We start from the raw sequence: 26,078 nt of genomic DNA, 5'->3' as shown, positions 1-26,078 counted from the left end.
GACAACAAATGATCCTGTAGCGTTTTCTTAATATTAATATTATTTTTCAAATAAAACTTCTACCATTATCCTCGCAAAAAAAGCTTATAAATACAAACATAATATAATTACTGGCATATGACATTTTTTTAAGACTTGCAAAATGTTGACATTTGACTAGAAAGAGATTTGCCACCTCTGTCATAGTTGGTACATTGAACTGATAATATTCTGTTTTTCAGAAATGACAAAAAATATTAGGTATATTCATTTATTCAAATAAAATATTTTTATTTATTTATCAATTAGTGGTACATTTTTAAAAATTGTATAATTAAACATAACATAAAATACTGTATTCACCTTAATACAATTAACTTTTAATTTCAACACAATAATGTTTAAAATTCACATATACATTTTAGAACTCAACTTTTGATAATTCGTAATGGCTAAAAACCAGCAAAATCATCATTTTCATTTTCTTCATCAATTTTGTTCAAACTTTTATTCGGGTCTATGGTTTTTTTTAGCGAAACACATTTTGATTTTTGTTCTAGAACATAAAAGATTATTAATCTAGGTTTTTTTTCCTATTAGTATTATTCAATTTGTGTGTATTTTAAATGTACAATAATTTGATAACATTTAATTTAGTAAATACTTGCCTTCTTTTGATATAGTGTGAATAAAAGTGTCATAGTTTGATTCAACACTGTTTATATTCCATACGCCAACAGCAAACCCAGCTGCCAAAGCAGCGCCTAGAGCCGTAGTTTCTAACATTTTAGGGCGCACTATTTTCAGACAAAAATAAATATTAGTTGGGTTAGGTAGTTATAGGTTAAGACACAAAAATATGTAAGTATTCTTAATTTCAAAAAAAAAAAAATCCATCCATTAATTTATTAACTATTGATTATGAATATAGTTGTATTTGTTAGTATACATATAACTTTATTGAAAATTATTTTGTAAAATAAAATAAAAATAAAAATTTGATTTGCGGAAAATTGATAGGTACCTCCCAGTTGGCAATGTTAATTATTTAACTAATAATAACCACTAATAAATAAATAATAAAAAATTATTTCTACTAATTATATCTCCTATAATCATACTTAAGAATGTATCATTCTATTGGTAAAAGAATTTTCAATATCAGTTAAGTAAATCAAGAGATTACCCTCTACAACCTCACAAACTTTACCTCTCTATAATAATAGTATAGATTATTAATATTGAGCTCTACGTTGAATATAAATGGGTTATGAACTAGTAACGATGAATTTTTATATTTTTCACACATATCGGAAGAACATCATAATCAACATTTGAGTTTGTTAGTTTATATTTTTTGTGGGATAATTTAAAAACCTAATTAGATTTCTCAATGATTTATTCAACCAAATAATATTTTGTACAAAGTTAGTATTCAACTGAATTTTCTGAAAATAAATATCGAAGGAATGATGTATTATTTCTGAAGATTCCAAATCAAAGGTATTAAGATTTGACATAAAATGTAAAATAGAAATATAGAATGAATTTAAAGCTTGGTCTGCTATAAACCGAGAGCATACAGAAACATATGCAACTCTTACAATTTATGAGCTCTAAATAATTATTACTCTTCGATAACAATAATTTGCCTTGGAGATTACAAAATCATGATTATCTATTAATTCTATTGATTGTGTAGGTATGTAACTCAATTATTACAACAACTTGACACAAATAAACACATACATTGTATTGATTTTTAATTTTGTATATAATATGTGTACCTACAAAATTGTAAGGAATTAAATCTTTTTTTTATGAGGTTAAAGTTAAAAGAAGAATTTAGCTTACACTTTATTCAAAATGCTTGTATTCAAACTTACCTACGGGAAGACAACAAATATTTGTAAGAATCTTCAAAAATGTATCGTTAGTAGACATACCCCCATCTACATTCAATGCCATAACAGGATGTCCAGTATCTGACTGCATAGATTGCATAACCTCATTTGTCTGGAAACAAATTCTTTCGAGAGTTTCTCGCATTAGATGTGCTTCTGTTGTCTCCATAGTCACCCCAGTGCATTTACTGTATAACATACAAGGTGAAATAAGGTGAAATTAGTCCACTTTTGAAAAAAACAAATGTGTAAATCAAACAAAATTGTTCAAATTAAATACCACATGAATTCAACAGCAATCATAAATTATTACACAAAAAATCAATAAGGTATTTGTTGTTATAATGCTACTAACCCATCTGTGCCAGTTTTCCAGAACGGTGCATAAAGTTCAGAAAAAGCAGGAACAAAATGAATATTATTTGTTTCTTGCACAGCCTCTGTGCTCTTGTAAATATCCATGATCCATAGATTATCTTTCAACCACTCAGTAGTATATTCAGCTACAGTCACAGATCCTTCAAGCGCATAAATAGGATCGGAGTGTTTGCCTATCTTGTAAGCGACGGTAGTTAAAAGGCCGTGAGTAGAAATGACTGGCTGAATAAAATATAATAAAAGAAATTAATTTTTTTTTTTTTTAAGCTGAGAGAATAAAAAGGTGGGTAATTTATTTATTTATTTATTTATTAGAATTAAACGGGCGAGCCCAGTTACAATATACATGTGAACAAAAATGAAAAAATTTTACATAAATAAACTAGATGAGGGTTGTTGTATACAATAAGTCAATTAATTAAATTACTAAGATATAAATTAAATAGAACAATAGAATTACAAAAAAACATATCAATATTGAAATCATTCACATACTGCAAGGATCTAATTAAAGGAGCGTTTTTACCATAAGAAGTACGCTGGAATGGCACAAAAGGTACAGGTTTGTCTAGTCGTATGACCCGGAACCAAAATAGAAACATTTGACAGCAGATCTGGACAGTTAACAAAACCGTTTAAAAGTTTGTATATGAAACAAATGTCATGTTTTACCCTTCTAACCTGAAGAGTATTCATGTTTAAATATGATAATAATGGTTCATACGAAGTGTGAGACAAACGTTGAATATTACATTTATTACTTATAATTCGCAAAAAGCGATTTTGAATGGCCTCTAGCGAATGAATTGGACCAGATGAGTAAGGAGACCAAATTGTTGAATTATAGTCCAAAATTGATCTAACAAAGGCACAATATAGGGATTTAAGAGCTTTAGGATTATCAAAATTATTACAGCTCCGCATTATAAACCCTAGCATCGAGGACGCTCTATTTTGAATACGGATATAATGGTCATTGAATGAAAGAGAAGAGTCTAGATATACACCCAAATCTTTCAAGAGGTTTGCTCGATCTAATTCAACGCCCTTTAAAAAATACTTGTATACTAAAGACCTACGCTTTCTAGTGAAAGTAATAACTTTACATTTAGAGATATTCATGTGCAATTTATTTTTATCACACCAATCACTCACGTAATCAAGATCATTCTGAAGCAATTTAGTATCAAGACCAGTCTTAATAATACAGAATAGCTTAACATCATCAGCAAAGAGTAATATATTTGAATTGTTGTTCTTGATATCATTAATATAAATATTGAAAAGAAGACGTGCCAAATTAGAACCTTGAGGAACCCCAGAGGTAATATTATACATATATGAGTTATAATTTTTAAATTTCACGTACTGCTTCCGACCTGATAAAAAGGATACTAGCCAAGAAAAGAAAGGATCACGGAGACCTGATTGGAACAATTTATTGGCGAGTATACTATGAACAACTTTGTCAAAGGCTTTAGTGAAATCAGTGAATATTACGTCCACCTGACAGTTTAGTTTAAATGCATTTAAAATAAATTGTTGTAAAATCAAAAGATTAAATGTAGAGATCTACTAGACAAAAAGCCATGCTGCTCGTCAATTATAAAATTTTTAAAGAGAGGACTAATTTTCCTATAAACAATACTCTCGAATATTTTTGGAATTATAGATATTATAGAGACAGGTCGATAATTAATTATGTGGTTTATATCACTGCTTTTAAAAACAGGAGTGACGTACGATATTTTCCATTTATCTGGAAAAACTCCAATGGAAAGAGAATGATTGAATAGTATTAATAAGGGAGTTGACAAAACAAATTTACATTGAATAAAAAATATATTGGAAATTTTGTCAGGACCAGGACAAGTTTTATAAGTTATTTCATTGAGTGCATTGTAGACATCGCTGAGAGTCAGCGTACATGAATTAAAATCAACAGATTGAAAACTATTATTGTAAGCTATTACCTATCCGAAATAGGTTGCGAGTGAGATGGTATATTCAAAACATGGGAAAAATAATGTGCAAAACTGTTTGTAATATCATCACCACTGGAAATAGTGTTACTATTGTAATCCATAGAATTCGGAAGAGGTTGAGTTTGCTTTTTACATATTGCCAAAAAAATTTAGGATTACTAGTAATGGAGTTTTGTGTTTTCCGGATATACATATTGTAATCTATTTTATTTTTAGCTTTACAGCGCGCACGTAGATTAGAAAAATTGTTATAATTATGTGAAGTAAGCGATTGTTTATATATTTTATGAGCAATTTTTTTATCAAAAATTAACTTCTTTAATGAATGGCTGAACCAATGAGGGTGTTTTGGTATGTATAAAGTTTTAATTTGGCAATAGGTATTAATTATTTTATAAACGTTTTCATAGAACGTATTAACTGCATCATTGATGTCTAGACCATTAAATATGCAATTCCAGTCTAACAAAGCAAGATTAGATCTAATACAGTTGTAATCCCACTTGATAAAATCATACATTTGCTCATTATAGTTTAAATACTTAAATGATAAAATAGGCAATTCAATTGTCAGGGCTGGGTGGTACATCGAATCTAAAGGTAATAACGTGCTATTTTCATTAGCTACATTGATATTAAACATGTTGGACAAAACAAGATCAAGCAACGATCCAGAGCGATTATATATTAAATTAAATTGAATTAAATTTTGAAAAGACAAACGAGCTAATACATTAGATTCAAGTGAACCAACACTAGCACCCATAGGGACAACTGAACCATTAACAGATTGCCATTTAATATTTGGAAGATTATAATCACCACAAATTAACAATTTAGAATTACAATTTTCATTTAACAAAACATCAATATTATTAAAATGTATATCATAGACATTAATATCAGAAGCAGGCGGAATATAAACAGCACCAATAATTAAAGAGGAACATTAATCATTTATCATTATAATGCTTATAAAAATAAATAGCACATTTGTATTTGTCAATTGCTAAACCTAGTAACAATATATCAGGAGCCCTTGTATACAATTTTTATGTTTTTTGAACAATCAAATACAATTATTAAAAATATTTTTAAAAATTAGAGTGAATTGACCTCAACATTTTTACCGAGAGCATCTTACAGGCTATTAGTTATATTTTAATTTTAAAACAAGTTATGAGTATTTTAAGGTCTACAAACACTATTTACAATTTTAAAATGGGGGACGGAGTAGTCTAGCTGACTAAAGCGTTGGTTGCGATGCACACCATCGCCGGTTTGAATCTCGGTTACGGGCGGCACTTCTCTCTGAGCAGACATATTCTTTTATGAGATTGGCTTAAGTTGCCACGGGTTAATAAAAAAAAAAAAAAAAATTACAATACTCATAACTCACTTTAAAATTTATATATAATAAAAGGCCCAACAAATGATATTCCCTAGATAATAAATCTTACCTTTAAATTTTAAAAGAGGTCAATTCACTCTAATTTTTAAACTAACGGTGCTAAACGAGATCTGCTGTGACCAAAATTTGTTGTGTTGCGCACTTGTAAGACAGAGACAAGAAATGTCGGAGGGCGCTTCTAAACAAATTTTTAGAATTATCAGAATTTTTTTGCATTAATTTATCATGCTTTCAATAAAATTATCACCTACCTATTGGTACAGTAAGCAAAGTTGGAAGAATCTCTTAAAACTAAGTGTTTATATCCTGTATAACTTTTTTATTTTGATGTTGAAAAAATAAAACAAATCAAGCTTACCTTGCGACCAGTGTTATATAACAAAAAGCAGTTAGAACCAAATGTGCACTTAGCTTGGCCAGCTGTGAAACATAGCTGACCTAGCAGTGCCCCTTGATGATCACCAATGCACTAAAACAATATATTAATAATATAAATAATAATTTGACAGTGAGCGGAAAGTTTAGCTTTTTCAAATTACAAGAAATTTATTTATTACCCCTGATATTGGCGTGTTAATGAATGGCCCACCGGTCATAACCCCATATACCTCAGAACAACTCCTTATATCGGGGAATATCAGAGACTTGGGTATATCAAAAAATCTGAAACGAAATTATAAAAAATTTCAATAACAATGTTCAATAAAATTAGATTGATCAAAACATAATTCCTTCATGTTCAAACTTTATATACTAATATGGTTGTTGTATAATAATTAAACGAGAGAACCTTAGTAAAGTAGGCTTTAATAAGCATAATTATTAGTGTACACACTACACATGTTATAATATGTGGAAGTACAGAGCTACAGTATATTAGATAAGAGTATATATGATTAACTTTATAGGTTAGTTTTAGTAAGACTATTATCTTATCACATTCTCCCCTACAAATAATAATTAACTATTAGGTAACAAATAACAATAAAATAAATAGTTACAAATACAAATAAATAATTAATTAATTAGTTTTATAATCTTCTAAATACTTTGGTTTATTTTTGGTTCTTGTAGACCTTCTAGGTTCTTCAACATCACTTAATGTCTTGCTTAGCCCCTCATTCATCTGGGTAGGTTCTTCAATAACAATATCTTTATTCTCTTGACCACAATCGTATGCAGGAGCTTCCAAGCTTGATGGTTTAATACTATGTTCTCTGTCTCTCTTTTCTCCCAACAGACCTCTATCCCCCGGAGGTGCCAGGTCTTTCAGAGACACCGTAGATTCACGTCCTTTGTTATAACGCACCAAAGCATACTCGGGATTAGCCTCTATCAATTCAGCTTCTTCCACCAGTGGATCGTACTTTGATGATTTTACATGTTTTCTGATGAGTACTGGACCAGGGCAGTTAAGCCATGAAGGGAGAGTTTTTCCATTTGAAGAACGACGAGGATAATGGAAGAAGCGTTCATGTGGGGTACAGTTTATAGCTATACAAAGCAGAGATCTTATAGAATGTAGGGCATCTGTTAGCACTTCTTCCCACCGAGTTATTTTAAGTCTTTGTGTTTGCTGGGCCAATTGGACGGCTTTCCAAATAATCCCATTATATCGTTCTGCTTGTCCGTTTCCCTCCGGATTGTAAGGTGTCGTACGGCTGGTGGCTATTCCATGGTTGTGCAAAAAAGTTGTGAGTTCTTGTGACATAAAAGATGAACCGCGATCAGAATGAATGTAAGCCGGCATACCAAATATGGAGAATAACTGCCACAAACTATTTATTACAGTAGTTGAACTAATGTCCCGGCATGGAACTGCAAATGGGAAGCGCGAATATTCATCTACTATTGTAAGGATATAATGATTGTTTGTATTAGAGGGCAGTGGGCCTTTAAAATCTATATTCAACCGTTCAAAAGGCGAAGTAGCTTTGATAAGATGGTTTCCCTCCTGTTTAAAGAATTTGGGTTTAACTTCAGCGCATATAGGACAAGTTGTGGTTACCCTTTTAATATCATCAAGAGTAAATGGTAGATTCTTACTTCTAGTCCAATGGTACATTCTAGTCATACCAGGGTGACATAATGCTTTGTGAAGGTCAAAAATCTTACTTGGGTTATTAATGTTTGCACAGACTCTTGAGAAAGCATCCGCTACCGTATTTTCCTTACCAGGGCGGTGTACTATGTCGTAACTGAAAGATGAGAGCTCAAGTCGCCATCTTGTTATCTTGTCACTTTTTATCTTGCTGGAATGTTTTAGATTGAACATAAACGAGACCGCTTCCTGATCTGTTATTAGCTTGAAATATCTTCCAATAAGAAAATGCCTCCACTTTCTCACAGCCTCTACAATTGCATATGCTTCCTTCTCTACTTCTCTTGTGTCTTTTTTCACCTTCAGTGAGACTCCTAGAGAAAAATGCCACAGGCCGACCACTCTGACTTAGAGTCGCGGCTAGAGCAAAATCAGATGCATCACTCTCCACTACCAGCAGTTCTTCACTATTAATTGAATTTACCACTGATTTAGCAATATCCTGTTTTATGCGTTCAAAATCAGCTGCTGCTACAGGTGACATAGGGAATGATTTTCAGTCTACCAAACTGAGGATTTTGTCAGAGAAACCTTGAATCCATTTAAAGTAATGGGAGAACATACCTAGTACTTGTTTCAATGATGAGGCATCCTTAGGTTGTGGTAGATACAACAGTGGTTTTAATCTTTCAGGGTCTGGACTTATACGCTTGTTGCTAATGTGGTGACCAAGTAGTGAGATTTCACACTTCGAGAACTGACATTTGTCCTCATTCAATATGAGTCCATATTTCTTTATTATAGTAAGAAACTTGTTTAAGTTTAAATCATGTTCGGTTTGATTATTTCCACAAATAGTTATGTCATCGAGGTACGCATAGACTCCATCAAGATTTTCTTGGGATATTATAGTATCTATTACTCTCTGAAAACAGGCCACTCCATTAGTTACACCAAATGGAATTTTTCTGAATTGGTACAATCGACCTCCTGCTTCAAATGCCGTATATTGATGTTCATCTTCGTGTATGGGGATCTGGTGGTAAGCACTGCGCGGGTCTATGGTACTGTAGATGGTATGCTGCGCGACCTTAGAGACTAGTTCATCGATATTGGGTAAGGGAAAAGCGTCCATTAGAGTGAATTTGTTTATTGTCTGTGAGTAATCTATAACCATGCGCCTTTTATGATTTTCACTTTTAGTGATTAAAACCTGAGCTCGCCAGGGCGAAGTACTTTCTTCAATTATATTATCGTACAATAATTTAGTGACCTCCTCCCTTATAAATTTAGCATCTTCATCCGAATAGCGACATGACTTAACTGCTACTGGCTTACAGTCTTTAACAACATTATTGAAGAGTCGAGGTGGCTCTATATTTACAAAAGTCATATTACAAATTGATAATGGTGGTTTTGGTCCCCCGAATGTAAGGTCAATACTAGAGTGAGTTCTTAGTACATCATGACCTATTAAAATATCTGAGCATAATTTAGGGAGTATAGATAGTTTGAGATTTTTGTAAGTGTATTCTTGTAACAGTAAGTCAACAAGAACATAACCTTTTAGGTTTGATGAATAGGTAGTTGTTGCCAGAAGTACCTGTCCGTTTTCTGGATATAATTTTATTTTGTGAATTAGGACAAATTCTTCATTAATAAAACTATTAGAGCTACCAGTATCAATAAGAGTATTTGCATCAATGTTGTTTACTTTTACTCTAATAATAGCTTTAGACAAGAGACCTGGTACAGTTGCAGTTACACAAGCTAGAGTAGACATGGACACAAATGCGCTATCGGATTTTGTTTTTGATCTACATACCTTCAAAAAGTGTCCCTTCTTGTCACATTTTTTACATACAGCATCTCTGGCTGGGCAAGAGCTGCGAGGATGTTTGTCATAGCCACAAAAGTAACATTTTTGTTGTATCGCTGATACTGTTGGTTGATTGTTATCAGGTTTGATGATTGAAGTAGTATCCTCAGTTAGAGCGTTCACAGATCCTTGAGTCAGAGGCATGCTATACACTTCAGATTGCTTTTGAGCCATTTCCAATGCCCGAGACCGAGTTACAGCTTCCTCTAATTTCAATGTGTTGTTCTCCAATAAGCGTTGACAAATATTATTAGACAAAAGACCATTGATAAAAAAATCTCGAATATATTCATCTCTGTATTCGATGGCCGAAACGGATTTAAAAGCACATTCCTTAGATAAGATTTTTAAAAATCCAATATATTGATCAATAGATTCATTCATTTGCTGTTTTCTTGTGGCTAACAAGTGCCGAGCAAAGATCTCATTTTTTTGTTTGATGTAGATATCAGTCAATATTTTGATAGCTGCTCCGTACGTTGTACATTCGCTGACACTGTCATATACTGAGTGTGCTAAAAAGTTAGTGAGTACCTTGAGTTTGTCTTCCTCCTTTACTTTTGCTACTTCGACAAAATTATTGAATGTTGTGATCCAGTGAGCCCATTCTTTTGCTGATGTTGGGGAATTAGGATCAGCCTCGAAACGATCAGGGTGCAGTAACTTTTCCATTGAAAGAATAATTATGTTTATTAAATTGTTGTATAATAATTAAACGAGAGAACCTTAGTAAAGTAGGCTTTAATAAACATAATTATTAGTGTACACATGTTATAATATGTGGAAGTACAGAGCTACAATATATTAGATAAGAGTATATATGATTAACTTTATAGGTTAGTTTTAGTAAGACTATTATCTTATCACAATGGTTAACAGTAATTGTAACTTAAATATATTAACATTGGAACAGTTATACAATCAAACATCAATTTTAAAAATATATATAAATAAAACAATTTTTGAATCCCATATTGTATTGGATTAATAATATTGTAACAGGCTCCCTACTCTCACCACAAGCTATTGCTTATAGGCAGTAAGTATCAATTTTAAATGTAAATATTATTATGAAGGAGTTGAAATAAAAAAAATTGAAAATTGAATGATAGCCTCTAGAAAATCAAAACAATGTATATATTGTTGTTAACATGAATGTACAACATTTATTGTAACATAACACTAAAATAGTATTACGAACAAATAAAAATACTGAACCTATGACTAGTAAAAAGTATACATACTCAATCAAAGTCTTATCCCATCTTAAGGAGTGAATATTCATCAGCATGGTCCGAGAAGCATTAGTAACATCAGTTATATGAACTCCACCGTTTATACCACCAGTAAGATTCTATAAAAACAGAAATTAAATACAACTTAATAGTTACAAGTGAACCTAAGAAAGCTACAGTTAGCATAATTGGTTTTTTTTCTAAGGTTTTGTTTAATATTTAATATTCAATAATGAAGCAAATTTTATAAAGTGGAATATATAGGTAAAAAATTAGATATGCCACTGAATGGTTAAAAATTAAGTTTATAACTATAGAACTGTATAAGTATAAAATTTAACATGGTATATTGGTATTAATGAATTGTATTGTAGTTTATAAATTATATCAGAAATACTAGAATCTTTGGTGATTAAAAATCAACAATCTTATACAATAATCTATAAAGTAGGTCGTTAAAAGGCCAATGACGTCACAGGTCTTTTTTCATTTGCTCACTTATTGAATAATGTGAGTAGAAACGTAAAACTTATACCAGTATTCTTAGAACTGAACATTCGTTCAAATTAAAAAAAAAACATTCTTTTTGTGTTTTGTGCTCCTTTAAGAAGACTTAAAATACAAGATTGGTTTTTTTTAAAAATGTGTTTTGTGCTCCTTTAATATAACTTATATTCTATTAAATAACTATAGTATTGTTAGCTTTAAAAAAGGTATAATTTTTAATTTTTATATAAAAAAGTAGGTAACTGATGTTTTAACTAAGTTAAGTTAATTTTATTTTCTAGTTAACTTGCAACCCTTGCAACAAAAAAAAAAAGTAACTATTAACTTTCTTAACTTATTTTTCTATATTAACTAAACAAATTATAAAAAATAGGTAACTTGTTCAGCATTTCTATTAACAGTACACTTAGGTTATCAGTTATTACCCAAATTAGCCATGAATCCATTGTACCAAACATACACCTTTCTTCTTGAATAGCTTTTGAAACTTGAGGTATGTTTTCCATTAACCAAATCAATTTGACTACACTGAAGTATGGATTTATTGTTGAACCGCATTTGTACTGCAAATGTCTATCAGATAATTCACAAATAAACATAAGCAAATTAGTATTATCACATGGCAATAGAACTATGATCAAATTATTGAAAAATATTATGTACTTTTGTTATGTTGTTACCTATCTTATAATATCTTAAAATGTAAAGTAAAAGTGAAGAATAGTAAATTCAGTTATATCAGCATTTGAATAGTATAGTGCTAAGTATATGAAACAAAGTTATGTAGAAACTAATTTCAATAGAATAGTGACTAGAAAAAATATTAAATCAATTTAGAAGTTTTAAAATCAATATGTTTGGCCTTACTATAGAACAGTGTATGCTGTTCCTTTTATATATTATCTCACCTTTTTTGTTCATCCAATGTATCACAGTTAGGAATTCGTTTGTTGATGAATCTATTAACTATTGATTGTGTAGTCATCATATCCATCCATACTATAGAATTTTAATTATTTAACATTTAGATATTGTTAACTTTAAATTAAAAGTCTTATAACTAATAGAGTTTACTTAGAGGTATAAAAATGGTATTTACTTATAGCATTGTATAGTGGTGATCCTGTATACTTGTCCCACACTAAAGTCGTATCTCGTTGATTTGTCACGCCTATCGCAGCAATAACTGAAGGTGATATGTTCATCATTTTGAGTTTTTTGCATGTTACAACTATGGTTCTTTTTACTTCAATTAGTATATTCTCTGGATCTTGTTCCACCCATCCTTCATAACTGCTTATGTTGGTTACACTTATTTCATCGCTGGCTACTGGCAGTTGAGTTTTTGATGAAAAAACCTATAAAATATTTAACTTAAAATATAAAATTCTTTTTTTTTTAAGTAAATAAACCTATAGTAGTATAATAATAATATAATATAATATAATCTGTATATTAATAAAATTATAATTCCCAACTATTATTGTAAGTAATGAATATTAAATCAAACAATAAAAAGATTGGTTAATAAGTCTTAAAAAAATAATTGCTAACCCGTCAGTGGTCGTGATGTGCGGCACTCACCTCGTTAGTATTTTGAGAGCCACTTATTTATTTATTACTTAATTCATCTGATACTCTTTATACCTTCAATTGAAACATGTTTAAATATACTTTTGCAAATATAATAATTTTATAGATAATTCTCAATTAGATATTGACGTGCAATGTTGTTAATATCCATAAATTGAGCATTGCACTAACTCGATAGATCGACCTAATACTATTTCGTAAACTCAGACAGTTAGAACTATTTTTAAGGAGCACACAATATTCATATGCATACTGTATAATAATCAGCAAAATATTCCAGACCACTAGGACCAAGTTGAATGATAATGATAATATTATGTATAACAAATTATAAATTAATTTATAATTAGGAAAAATGTTAAGAAAATTTTTTGTAAAAGATTAAAATGTAAATAATTTGTTGTTGGTTTCAATATTTTACGTTCATTGTATAATAAATAATTATGAAAAAACAACGAGGTGGCTCACTCAATACCAATGGCGGGACTCTGCATAGCAATACCAACGACGGGTTAAGAACATTAATTGTATTAATATTTTTATGAAGAATAACATTATATATATTATTCCTACTATATAGTATATACCAAGAAACGTGTACTGCTAACGCCTTCATCAATAACACCAACAAATTTTTCTTCAGCAGCAGACATCTTTATATATAAATAAATGAAACATAACAAATTATTAATATGTAAGTTGTATATTAGTGTAATACAAATATTTCAATGAATACTGTACCGATTGTTGTGCATTATTTCTCTTATCACAGATTAAGTTATGTGTTTTGGACATTTTAACAAACTATGGACGTTGATCAACTACTATTACAAATAAAATAACCATGAATTAAAATGCATATTCTGATTTTTATAAACTGATGAATAATGAATATGATACAAAATTACTTAGTAACATATCTTTTGAAGCCAAAGGCAAGAAGAAAGAATTATTAAAATATTTGACTTAGGTATATAAAATATATATATACATATATTAATATGAATATGTCTTTAAGTATTCAATTCCAATAATATTAAGTTATTTTTTTATAGGAATAATGATAAATTGTAACAATAATTAATGTATTGTTTGTGTATAGTGCTATTATTATATAGATAATAATCCTAGAATATCATATTAATTAATATTGGTATATATCAATGACTATTAATTTTATATTCTATAAAATAAATTACTCAAAATTACACAAATTCTTTTTTTCAACAATGAATTAAGACACATGTCTCTTTTACTTCACTGTTCTTAGGATTTTATGTTTTCGTAAATGAAATGAATTTATTTTATTTTGTAGAATTATTTATAATTATTTAATTATTTTCTATTGGAAATTGAGACATTTTGGAACCAATAAAATAATAATTAATTGTTTATGCAACTAGATATTAACTAGGTATTACAAAACTAATCAAGAACAATATCAACAACATTATATATTACTATTTGAATTCATCATTATAAAAGCCAATTAGAACAGAATGGTAATACTACTGTGGTCGCAAAACCAGATATTCGCAATACTCACGGCGTTAAAGATGAAACAACGGTGGTCCAAACGTTATGTGCCGCAATGACGGTGGCGTACGTGGAACACTCACAAAACAGACGTTGAGTCACCCCGAAATAATATATTCATGTAATGATTACCAGTTACGGGCAAACTAGTCCACTACTCGTGCAGCAAGTTAATTGTATGTTGTAGTTTCAGCAAGGCTGGAAGTGGTTAAAGTTATTTAAGAATGTGACTCAGTGACTGAATTCATAAATATGACCAAAAAAATACTTATTTAAGTATAAAGCATTCCAACTGTCATTAAATATTAAGTGATAGCTTACTTGAAGAAGTTTTTATTACAAAAATATATACATTAATATATTGTATTTTTACTTCGGTTTAATTGTGAAACACATTATTGGGCATACGCGCACCCTGGCTACAGTGACAATCGTGAACGGCGCTTGCCACATGTTTATAATCTAGAGTACTAAATGCCTTAAGACACACTATGATTAACACAACAAACCAATTCTCGTAATTTCATAGTCAAACTTTAATCATTTCGGTATAGGTTGATGTGCAACCTGTATTTTTCATTTATGATTTTAACGCAGCTGTGGTATTATATTGTCTTATCAAAAAAGTTGTAGCGGAAGCATCAAAATCTATGCTAGGTCCAGCCACTGCCCGACCTCTTTCAGCTTAAGTAACTTATGTATTATTATTTTTTTAATTTTATGAATCCTTGGGTAAATAGTAGTAAGTTTACATTTAAGTCGGGTGATATTCCAAAGACACTAAATACATTAGATTCAAATAATATTATAATCTTATAATATATAAGATATTTTTTTTTAGGTAATGTTTTACATATTTTTACTTAAATACCCTGTACAATGTATAGCATTGAGTTCTGAAGGAGAAAATGAAAAAAAAATGTTTAGTAGTGAAAATAATTCATAAATATTCAACATCAAGAATTGTTCAAGAAATATTAATTTTTTGCCCTAACCCTACTATATTTTTGGATATTGTTTTATCATGTTTTAGCTGGTAAGAAAAATATCAAATATTTAATTTATAGAAATTCTTTTTTTGAAAAAAATTCTACATTTTATTAATTTTATAGTAAAAAATCATAACAATCATGATTTTAGTTATTTTATTTTATTATTTTTTTGTTATCATTCATGTGAATATAAAACTATTAATGTATATTATTATATTTTAAACTTACTCACAAGGACATTTTCAAATGAAATATGCCTTTATGTGATCAAAAACGATTCGAATAACTGAATAACCAAAGATATTGGAAATTTTCCTAAAATAAATATTTTTATATTTTATATAAATGATATAATTTTTAAAAATGTTTGATTCTTTTCGGGCTATTTGTAAAAAATTTCAATTTTTAAGTTTTTTTTTTATTAATGTCTAACATATTTACAAAACGAACGACAGTCTAGTTTCAAACCAATAACAGCAACGTAGCACAATGTTTAGAATATATATTATTACAGTTATACGTGTACGAATGTATGTGTCCTTAATCTATGTTTTTTTAACCAGTCTGCACGAGAAATTGCTTGATCACAGTTGTCACATTTATGTGCCTCACTAAAAAAATTTAGATGAAGCTTATCCAAATATTTTCTACATACGTTATAATATATTTTGAAAAAAGAAGAAAATCAAATATAAAAATATTATATAGATACAATTGTTATTTAACTTCAAAAGTGGTTATTTATCAACAGTACACTCAAAAAATTGATGGGATACAATTGGTAACCGAAAGTATTCCAATTTTCTCTATCAAACTTGATCCATTTCATTAGAGATTTATACTAGTGATAGGCACTACCGAATAGTTTACACTATCGAATATCTATTCGAATGTTTTTTACATAACCGAATAATAGTTTTTAAATAAAAACTATCGAATAGGTTGATAAACTATCGAATAGTTCGGAAGACTATTCGAATAGTACTATCGAATAGTTCGGAATAATATTCGAATAGCACTATCGAATAATTCGGAATAATATTCGAATAGCACTATCGAATAGTTCGAATAAGTTTCAATTTCAAATAGTTTTATTATGGAGATGGACTATTCGAATATTTCAATTCGTAAATTATTACTAGAGCATAGAATTATATGCATTAAAAAATAAAAACCAACCAAATATGCCCTTCAATATTTTAAATATGCGTTAAAATAGTAAAACTTTGATATATGCAAAAAATAAAAAATATCCATAAAAAAATATGATTTATTAAAAAAAAACATCCAAATGGCAAATATACAATTAAAATCGTAAAATAAAGCCTTCAAAATAGAAAAAAAATGGATAAATATTAAATATTTGCAAAAATATGCACTAAAAAAGTTTCATTTTTAAAATCGTTATGCTATGAAACAATATTTTATGCTCCCTTAGCATATCATACAATCAGCCAGAATAACTATGCAAATGCGTATAAATCCGCGCATAGGTATATAGTATATACTATATACCTAACAATATGTGTAAGTATCCGGGTTTTTACTTTTTAGTTTTTAGCGACGAATAAAATAGTAAATAGTAAATACTCTATTACGAATTTTGTATTTGATAATTCTAAATTCACTTACAGAAAAAACAATGAAAAAAAATGTAATGGTCTAAAACTCTAAAAAGAAACTATTCGTACTATTCAACTATTCGAACTATTCGACTATTCGAACTATTCGACTATTCGAACTATTCGAACTATTCGAATGAATAAAAACTATTCGAACTATTCAACTATTCAAATGAATAAACTATTCGAATAGTTTTAAAACTATCGAATATATCGTGACTATTCGAATGTTTTAACTATTCGAATAGTTTTGGAATGACTATCGAATAGTTCGAATAGTGAACTACTATCGAATAGTTCGATAGTGACTATTCGATAGTGCCCATCACTAATTTATACACCTAATAATTAGAACATTATTTAGTTTCGGTCAAGCAAGCCGTTTTGGAGGAGTTCAATAACAAACATAGTGGCACAAAATTTTTATATATTAGATATACATATCTACTTGATATGCTGTCGCACAATGTCGGATTGCCTACCAGGGTGGCTGAATTGCACTTACTGCTGCAAGTTACATCCAAAAGGATTTGAACAATCACAATATTTTAAAGGGTTGTCATTTTTTAAGGGCAACGAAGTGCACAGGGTCAGCTAGTAATATATAATATTATATGGTTGTTGTTACTTGTTCGTTTTGAAATAATAACAATTATAGTATAAATAATAACATTTATATTACAATTTGGTCGTATAAAAGGTGTAACAGGAAGACCAAAGACCTGACAAAAAATTAATTATGAGTTAAACGTTTGACAAAATTTGTGAAAATGATATACCTAATAAATAATTTTAAAAATGTACTCATGTCAAGAAATTCCCAAAAATAAACTACTTGACTTAGATCAATGTTTTTACCTTCAAAATTGTTCTTACAGTCAGATTTACAAATCGGTTATTTTGAATTTTTTAGTATTAAAAATTAAAAATAAATTTATATGTGCACAAGTGACTATAAGCTAAATACAAAAAAAAAAAATGTTTGAAATATTGATTAGAACAAAAGTTATTTCATTTGTCAGGTCTTACTGTTACACCCTGTATACTATACAAATATTAATTAACGTTTATTTATTATTCATATAAGCAGTATGCCCGTTGATATTAATATTTAATATTTTTTGAGTAGTTTAGGTAAGTAAACTGGGTATATACTTTGTCCAATGATTATATTTATCCTTAAGATTGTGTGAAAATACAACTGATAATAAAGACAACCAAAATGACTATGTAAACGACAGTAACCAACAAGTACATTCAAATGATTTGGTTGATGGAGATAATGTTGAAGAATTTTTAACTAAGGAAGTTTGTTATTTAAACTAACTTTTTGGTAAATTAATATTATGAGTGGTTGCTAAATGTAATGTTTTTAGCACATAATACTATCTTTTGAATTTACATTTAGCTACTTTAGTGGTCTTGAAGATGTCACTGAAATTGAAAATGATATGCCATCTTATTTTCATTAGATTTGAGCGATATTCCAGCTTTCTAAATAATGATATTAATTATTTAATGGAATAGCTTCAATATAGAATTTACCTAATTGTATTTCAGTGATAATTATGATTAATTATAGGGAGTTTGTTTTAATAAATTATTTTTATATTTTATATATTTTGTAATTATTGTGTGGGTTTTAAGTTAATAATATGAAAATGTACATAAATATTTTTAATATAAGAAATGGTATGTGGATTTTTTATTAGGTTCTTCTAGAATCTAGGGTATTTCATAGTGTGCTTTTTTAACACTGAGCGATGGATAAATTTGTTGTGGTTGCTCTATAACTGTGTTCAATAAATATTTTGATCGTTTTGTGTATTTTGTTTATTTTTTTTAATGTAACTTGTGCATGAAATAGATTGTCATGCTGGTAAATACACCTGCTACCACTTATTAAAACTACATCCAAAGGTTTGGTATAATATTGACATATTAATAGTTGTGTTTAACATATTATAAGGATTTTCCAAATAACAAATTGTCCAGTTGTGAAGTTAATCCAGGTGTAAATCCTTCAAACCAACCTCACATTTTGCTTAATTTTTCCCTGACTAACCTTGTTTATGAATAAATGGTTTCAATTTACGGTAATATTTCACATAATAGGGTAAATTAATTATTCAGAACATACAATTTGGTATGTTATGAGTTTGTAAGATAGAGACAATGCATGTGGTTATGGCGTCCTCTTAACTTATTTGTAATAATTGACCATTGTTATTATAGTCTGTTTATCAACAAATTCTTGATTAATAAATTTATTACATACTTGATTATTATAGGTATTAAGTGGTATCATCAACGTTCTGGAGCTGTGTAATATATTATGTACATCCCTAAAAGAAATTGCAAAAAAATTTTTAATTATAATTAGGTAGGGGTATAAGCAACTAATGTTTAAATTAAATAATAGATATATCAATAATAAAACACCGAGTTATGAAATAAAAGTTCTTTCAAAATGTAGATTAAAATTACATTTAGTATGATACGCTAATAATGTATTTGCTCACTTGGATTTTACTGGAATCACTAAAAATTTTTCTTGCTGTTCCATAATAAATAATGTCCTCCTTAGTTTTTATAGATTTCTATAAACAAAAACATTAAAATTAGGTGCGTTTTATACTGGTCATTTGTGAAGGGAGGGTTTGCTTGTTCCACGATCACTCCACTCCTCAAACCTCAATTAGATATACCTCGTTAAGAATAAATTTAAAATTATAAAATACTATTTGGAACCTACCAAATTATAAGACAATGGAAAACTCAAAATACATTTTAAATAAATACACACAAAAACTTAATTTTATTTTAAAATGAGATATGAAGGATCTATTCAAAGATTTCTTGAATAAAATTATGTAATCAAGAAATAACTAATTATCTTCTAGAAGTAGCACATTAAATAGGTGCCCCAATGAATACATTTATATCATTTGAATATGAATAGTTTTTTTAAAATATTTAACTGTGTATTATTATGCAATTTGATTTGAATAGGATGATGGCTGAATTTAAATTTTGAATTACCCACATTAATAAAATATTTTTATTAAAAAAAACAGTTGACACCAACACAATGTGTGACAACTAACAAGTACAAATTCAGAGGATGCCACCCACATGTGTTGTCTACGTTTAATAAGTTATAACCATGCAACATAGCAAATTTGAGTTAGCAGTTCCAATTATTGAGTGCAATATACTTTAATAATAAAAATTGACCTATCATCAAACTAAAACATATGAACATTATCCTCTACATCATCTGTGGTTTATGTGGGTTTTATACAATGTTTTAATTTTTATTTAATATATAATATTGTTTTGAATTTGCAATACATATTTATTTTTAAATTTTTAAGTCAATAATAAAGTCTTATAATAACACAATTTAAAACTGATATCAAAAATAGGTGATTTTACTCCTCGTTTTACTCTAATCAAAAATCGCAAAAAACAATTTCATATGAATGCATTTGATCTACCTATGTGGTGTTTAGACAATACTTTATCTGTGATAATAATTAATAATACATGAGTACTTAATGTAAAATAAAATAAATACTTAATATATAAGATAAAAATATGTGCAAGGGGTTTACAGCAGTAGACTTCAAATTGAATGCATAAAAATGGTTACCTACTTAAAATATACTTATTGCCAAGTTTATGAGTATTGCGCGTAAACCCATGATACTATAATTAGCAAAAAGCTATTATATTATATTTTATACGCAAAAAATAAACTTGACTAACCTATTTATATGGATAGTTTACTTTTACATAGACGGTATTCTACATTAGATAGTTTTTCTATTCCATGTCACTCGTGTCGTGTACATCAGCAATTCTTAAGCTGGGGAAAATGTTGGTCCCCTTTATGGTAGCCAGTCATTTTTTTAGGGTCGTTAGAATACATACATTTTTTTAATGCTACCTAATAATAATCGCCAAAAATCATGTTAACATTATAGAGGGTCAAGGCTTCAAAAAAGGCTGAGGACTGCTGGTATACATAATTACTGGTCTTGAAATGGATCAGGGAGGATTATGTCTCCTATTTAGGTACAATTTAAGTGCCCTACACTTTACAAAACAATGACGATAGAATACCTATATTATGTATTTTCTTTGTTTTTATCTAGTGTTTTGCCAACACCGTAGGTACCTAACTTGGCAGATTAACAGCAAAGATTCATGTTGTGAATGAGATAAGATTACCACCAATAATATAATAATAAATAAATACTCTACTGATCAATAGTCTCTTAAATATATTTAGTTCAAAGTCTTCGACTCAACGTAGGTATAAGTAAACAAAATATAATATAAACAAGACTTAACACAACCATGAACTAAATGAATACGTAATAATAAAGATTAAGTTTATGTGAGTAAACTATTTACATAAAGGTAGGTACTAGGTATATTATGTATTTAAAAACGGTACCGTAGGTAAAGGAGAAAAGAGTATGACGTCTTACGATGATCGTCACACGGTGGGCTTCAGCTGGAACGTTTTCACGTTGTATATGAGCTGAACACGACTCGACAAATGTGAGCCTGCTGAACTACACGCTGCGATCGCCGAACTGTGATTGACGTTAAAAAATAACTAACACTGCTTCAACGAGCATTCGACGATAAGCTCCGTCGGAGTAATAGCACAATCAATCGCGTTGTGCGTAAAAAAAAAATACGCACGAACACGAAAAAGATAAACGATGGCGGACGAGACTGCACCCGAACGGCAGTCGGCAATAATAAATAATATCAAAATAATTATAAATGATTAAAGTTACAGAAGCAACATTAAAACATGTGCGACTATCGCGCGTATAATACGTCGTTGCCCGTTGGAGGGAACCGCGCGACGCGCGCAAGTAGCGTCCAGGTCTACCTGTTGATTACGGTTGTGTCAACTGTTCGACCGCATCACTGCGACCGTGGTCTCTCGATCGCCGGCAACAATGTTATCACCGGCGAAGAAGAGTGGTGACTAAAAGAGTGGCGGTAGTGGTGGACACGAATAATGCAAACTAGTAACAATAAATCAGAGTTTGAAATTGTTTGTATTCGCACTACGGAAACTGCAACTACATCACTTTAAGTGCCATAGAATAAAGATACTCGTGCCGGCCCGTATGGACGTGTTCGTAAATCGCGGACTAGAGACACTTCTCCTCAAAAAATCACCCGACGGCCGACATAAAGCCACGGAATAACGACAAAAGGGCCATTCGACAAAATACCATCATCATAATCCGATATCCAACAAAAGGTCACCCTACCGTCTACCAACCGTATATTATTATATTTTGTGCACGATAAACATTTTAGGCAGTGGTGTAGTCACGGATGTGCACGTATGGTTGCTTGTATGGACGATTTGTAGCAGGTGCAAAGATATGCATTTTGCACCTGCTGAAGCTGAATCTTATTAAAATACTACTGTATCATTGATTTGTTGAATTTTTCTAATATAAGAGTCAGACACAAACTACTGAAAGAAATAATATTATAACGTTATATAATAATTTTTTATCACTTATCAATTATATCGGAGTCATTATCATGGGCTGTAGACAAAATTTTAACAAAATAACATTTTTTGTTTTGTAAAAATAATAAAAATTGTATTTTACGGTGTTTAAAATGTAATACCTATACAGATTTTGTCGTGGGTACACGTATGTAATCATAGTATGCCGGCAAAGCGATTGGCTTCAGATATGATTTAATTTTTCTTAATAATTAATGGACTTCTGAAAGATTTGCACCTGCTGACATTTAATATTTTGATGGATTTACGCCAACGATGTTAGGTACTAACATACTCGCTACTAGACGAATATTTTTGAGGGGTGCACAAATTGTAAAGAGTTCCCAGACCCTTAATACTGTATATTATATTAACAATAATTTAAAATGTATACATATTTATGTAGGTACTATATTTTAATATGAGTGAAACAGTAACAGATTAAAAGTATCACTATTTTAACATGATATTTTTGTCCAGTATGTTATATTTATTTAACTTACTGCTAGTTCACACTTCATGTTGACACGTCGTGGTATATCTCTCCTCTCTCAATTACCCAAATCAATAATACCATAAGCTTCAGTTAGTTTAGAAGTAGAATCACAGGTGGAACTCAACGTTTTTATTAGACTGGGCCACTTTACCCGACCAATTAAGACTTGAAGACTTATACATGCTATGTAGGAGGGGGTGGATAATTCATATGATTATATTGAGACTGATTTGCATATAATTTTTTACTTAAATATTCACGTAATAATTATATACGTATATCGTAATATAATATAATATAAGGTTGAGTGTAGGTGTAACATATTATTATTTTATTATTAATAAATAATAATTTATACAATTCTGAAGACAATAGTGGAACTGAAATAATACCTACTACAGTGTTTATAATTTTATGTTTTATTTCAATGTTTGAAATACCTAAGTACCTAACCACAACCGCGCGTTGGCACGGCATAGTAGGTATACCTTAGGGAGGGGGCGAGCAGGGCATTGTGTATTGTATTATCCATTTAATATATTACGTATAGTGGTAGTACACTGGTATCAGTATAGGTAAGGCACTGTAGAGATCTTTAAAAATCCCTAGTATAGGTACCTACAGACTACTGTATAATATATTATTAAGGGGCCCTCCCAGTTGGCCCAGGCTGTAAGTTCCGCCTATGAGGAGAACAGCCTGAAGAAGACAGTGGCGGGTTTAAGGGGGGGGATCTATGGGGGCATTAGCACCCCCCCCCCTCTTTGGAGGTTTATCTATTTATTTTTCTAAGGCGAGTATTATGATTTACCTGTAAATAATTATTATTTTTAAATATCGTCATTGAAGAATATTTAATATTCATGGACATTTGATATTTGAATGTTCTGAATGGCTGACACACAGAACTCGGGCAGTCGGGATAACCGCGTGATCTCTGTAAAATAATAAAACTATATAGATCGCTGCCCAGTGCGATCCGCGTATCCGTCCACCGTGGCATACCGCGTTCTGTGTGCCCGAGCTATTTTTGAATTGTTTTTTCGTACGACGCGGATCGCGGACGGGCCACTGGCGAGTGGCGGTCCGCGGCTGTTGGTAATATTGTTACTATTAAAACAGGGGCGTAATTAAGGGGGTGGTGACGGGTGAGGGGGATAGATCCCCCCAGAGTCGATAAGTTTTATCTGCTTAATTTTTATCTTTTAATCTGGTTTCGTATGTCAAATGTTTATCGTTCACGCATGTTCATTTCACTGTGTTCATTTGGTGTCTGTTGTATTAAATTTATAATAAATGTTAAAAATATTTCTACACAAATAAGCAATTTATTTGACATGGGCTCTACAAAAATTGAATCTGAATTTATTATAAAAATTGAATCAGTTATATTATAAGCTTGAGGTTCTGAAACACATTTTTGGAATTTACTGAGTGAAGAAAAATATCCGTGTTTGAGGAATTTGCAGTTATATATACTTATTTTGGATCTACCTAATTGTGCAAAACAGTATTTTCTCACATGAAAATGATAAAAACAAAATACCGAGTGACACTCTCTGATGACCATTTGGAGCAGTGTCTTCGATCAGAAGTGAAGCAAATATTCGTCAGATTACGACCAATTGGTCAACGACATGCAATGCCATACTTCAATAAAATAATATGTTAATAACTTAAGTAATTAGATTTTAGAAATTATTATTTATTATTAGGGTTCGGATTTTTATGCCCAAAAAAACTGTTAAATATTCTCTAAAAAATATGTTGATATGTTTTAAAAATTACTTAAATATGCTCTAAAAAACTTGTTATATGCATTTATAAAAAAAAATAACGTTAAAAAAATGTTTATTCAAAAAATGAGTAGTAAAATAAAATGTATAAAATACTAAATATTTTAAATATAAGTTTATGTGACGACTATAGTAGATTTTCGATGGTTTTGATAGTCGATTTTGTCTTTTTAAAATTTTTAAATTTCATTCCATCTTTTTTAATTTAACTGACTTACTAAATTAAATTGAATTACATCGTAAAAATTTCGATGGAAAAAAATTTGAAGAAAGAAAACATCTTATTCATTTTCTGTAACAAAATTGAATACATTATTTACTTTAGATATGTATATTGATAACATTTATAAAATTAATAGAAAATATAAACAAGACTTTAACACGCGTTGGTCGACAAACTCGCTATACACGGATCGCAGTACTAATACATAAAACAATAAAAACATTATATATCAATTATCAATAAAATACAATTTATCTAATCAATCAAAATTTCACTAATAATTAATCGAATTTTATGTTTTACTCACGCCATAATGATATTGTGTTACTTAACGATGAGTGATAGATTATTTAGACATAAGGACAAATTACGATAAACACGATGTGTAGGTATAGTTTGTGAGTGGACGCAGATTTTTAATCGCCGCGAACAATGAAGCAGCTATATCTATCAATGCAAATCGTAAAAACAGATAAAATAAAAATTGTTCTCGTCCGCTATATCAGGCGTGCTTAACTTAGGGCGAACATTTATGGCGATTGAAAACCGCATCCATGAAAATGAAACTATCCTCCAAATGTGTAATACTAAATATATTATTTTTGTTTAAAAAAAAATAAAAACAAAAAAAATTAACAAATAAAACCAAAAATATGCACAAAATGCTAAAATAATCATTACTTTTAAAAAATCTTCAAAATATGCAAAATTAAACTAGCATATTTTTAATCCCCAGTATGTGAAACAGATTTTTATCTTACTAAGCTATCTTTTGGCCTCGCCAAAAAAATATGCAAAATGCTACAAAATCGTACCCCTAATTATTATTATATTATATTTAGTGATTTGTAATTAGTTTATAATACTTATTGTATGATTATATACACTTTATGCAAGTATATTTCCTAATAATTATAAATATTCAATAATAAAAAAAATTTTCT

At 29.7% G+C, this 26,078-nt stretch overlaps 1 protein-coding gene across 3 annotated transcripts; it reads right to left on the bottom strand.

The window, feature by feature from the left end:
• Positions 1–250: 250 nt before the first annotated feature.
• On the bottom strand, positions 251–21,958 carry LOC132934534 (glycerol kinase-like). Of its 3 annotated transcripts, none has more exons than XM_061000848.1 (16): positions 21,528–21,958; positions 19,585–19,662; positions 19,341–19,407; positions 14,459–14,646; positions 13,654–13,736; positions 13,500–13,565; positions 12,419–12,677; positions 12,228–12,318; positions 11,745–11,892; positions 10,822–10,931; positions 6,215–6,320; positions 6,016–6,126; positions 2,239–2,483; positions 1,866–2,071; positions 648–776; positions 251–535 (listed from the first exon to the last, which is right to left on the bottom strand). In XM_061000848.1, exons 5-16 carry the CDS (start codon positions 13,705–13,707, stop codon positions 432–434), a joined length of 1,629 nt encoding a protein of 542 aa, XP_060856831.1. In that variant the 5' UTR covers positions 13,708–13,736; positions 14,459–14,646; positions 19,341–19,407; positions 19,585–19,662; positions 21,528–21,958; the 3' UTR covers positions 251–431. The 3 variants fall into 3 exon arrangements, with proteins under 3 accessions (XP_060856831.1, XP_060856832.1, XP_060856833.1); XM_061000849.1 differs by having other exon boundaries at positions 13,654–13,733; XM_061000850.1 differs by lacking the exons at positions 19,341–19,407; positions 19,585–19,662.
• Positions 21,959–26,078: the final 4,120 nt, after the last annotated feature.

This window comes from Metopolophium dirhodum, chromosome 1 (assembly GCF_019925205.1).
Source record: "Metopolophium dirhodum isolate CAU chromosome 1, ASM1992520v1, whole genome shotgun sequence".
In the NCBI taxonomy this organism is placed as follows: Eukaryota; Metazoa; Arthropoda; class Insecta; order Hemiptera; family Aphididae; genus Metopolophium; species Metopolophium dirhodum.
This window is presented reverse-complemented; position numbering and strand designations above follow the sequence as displayed.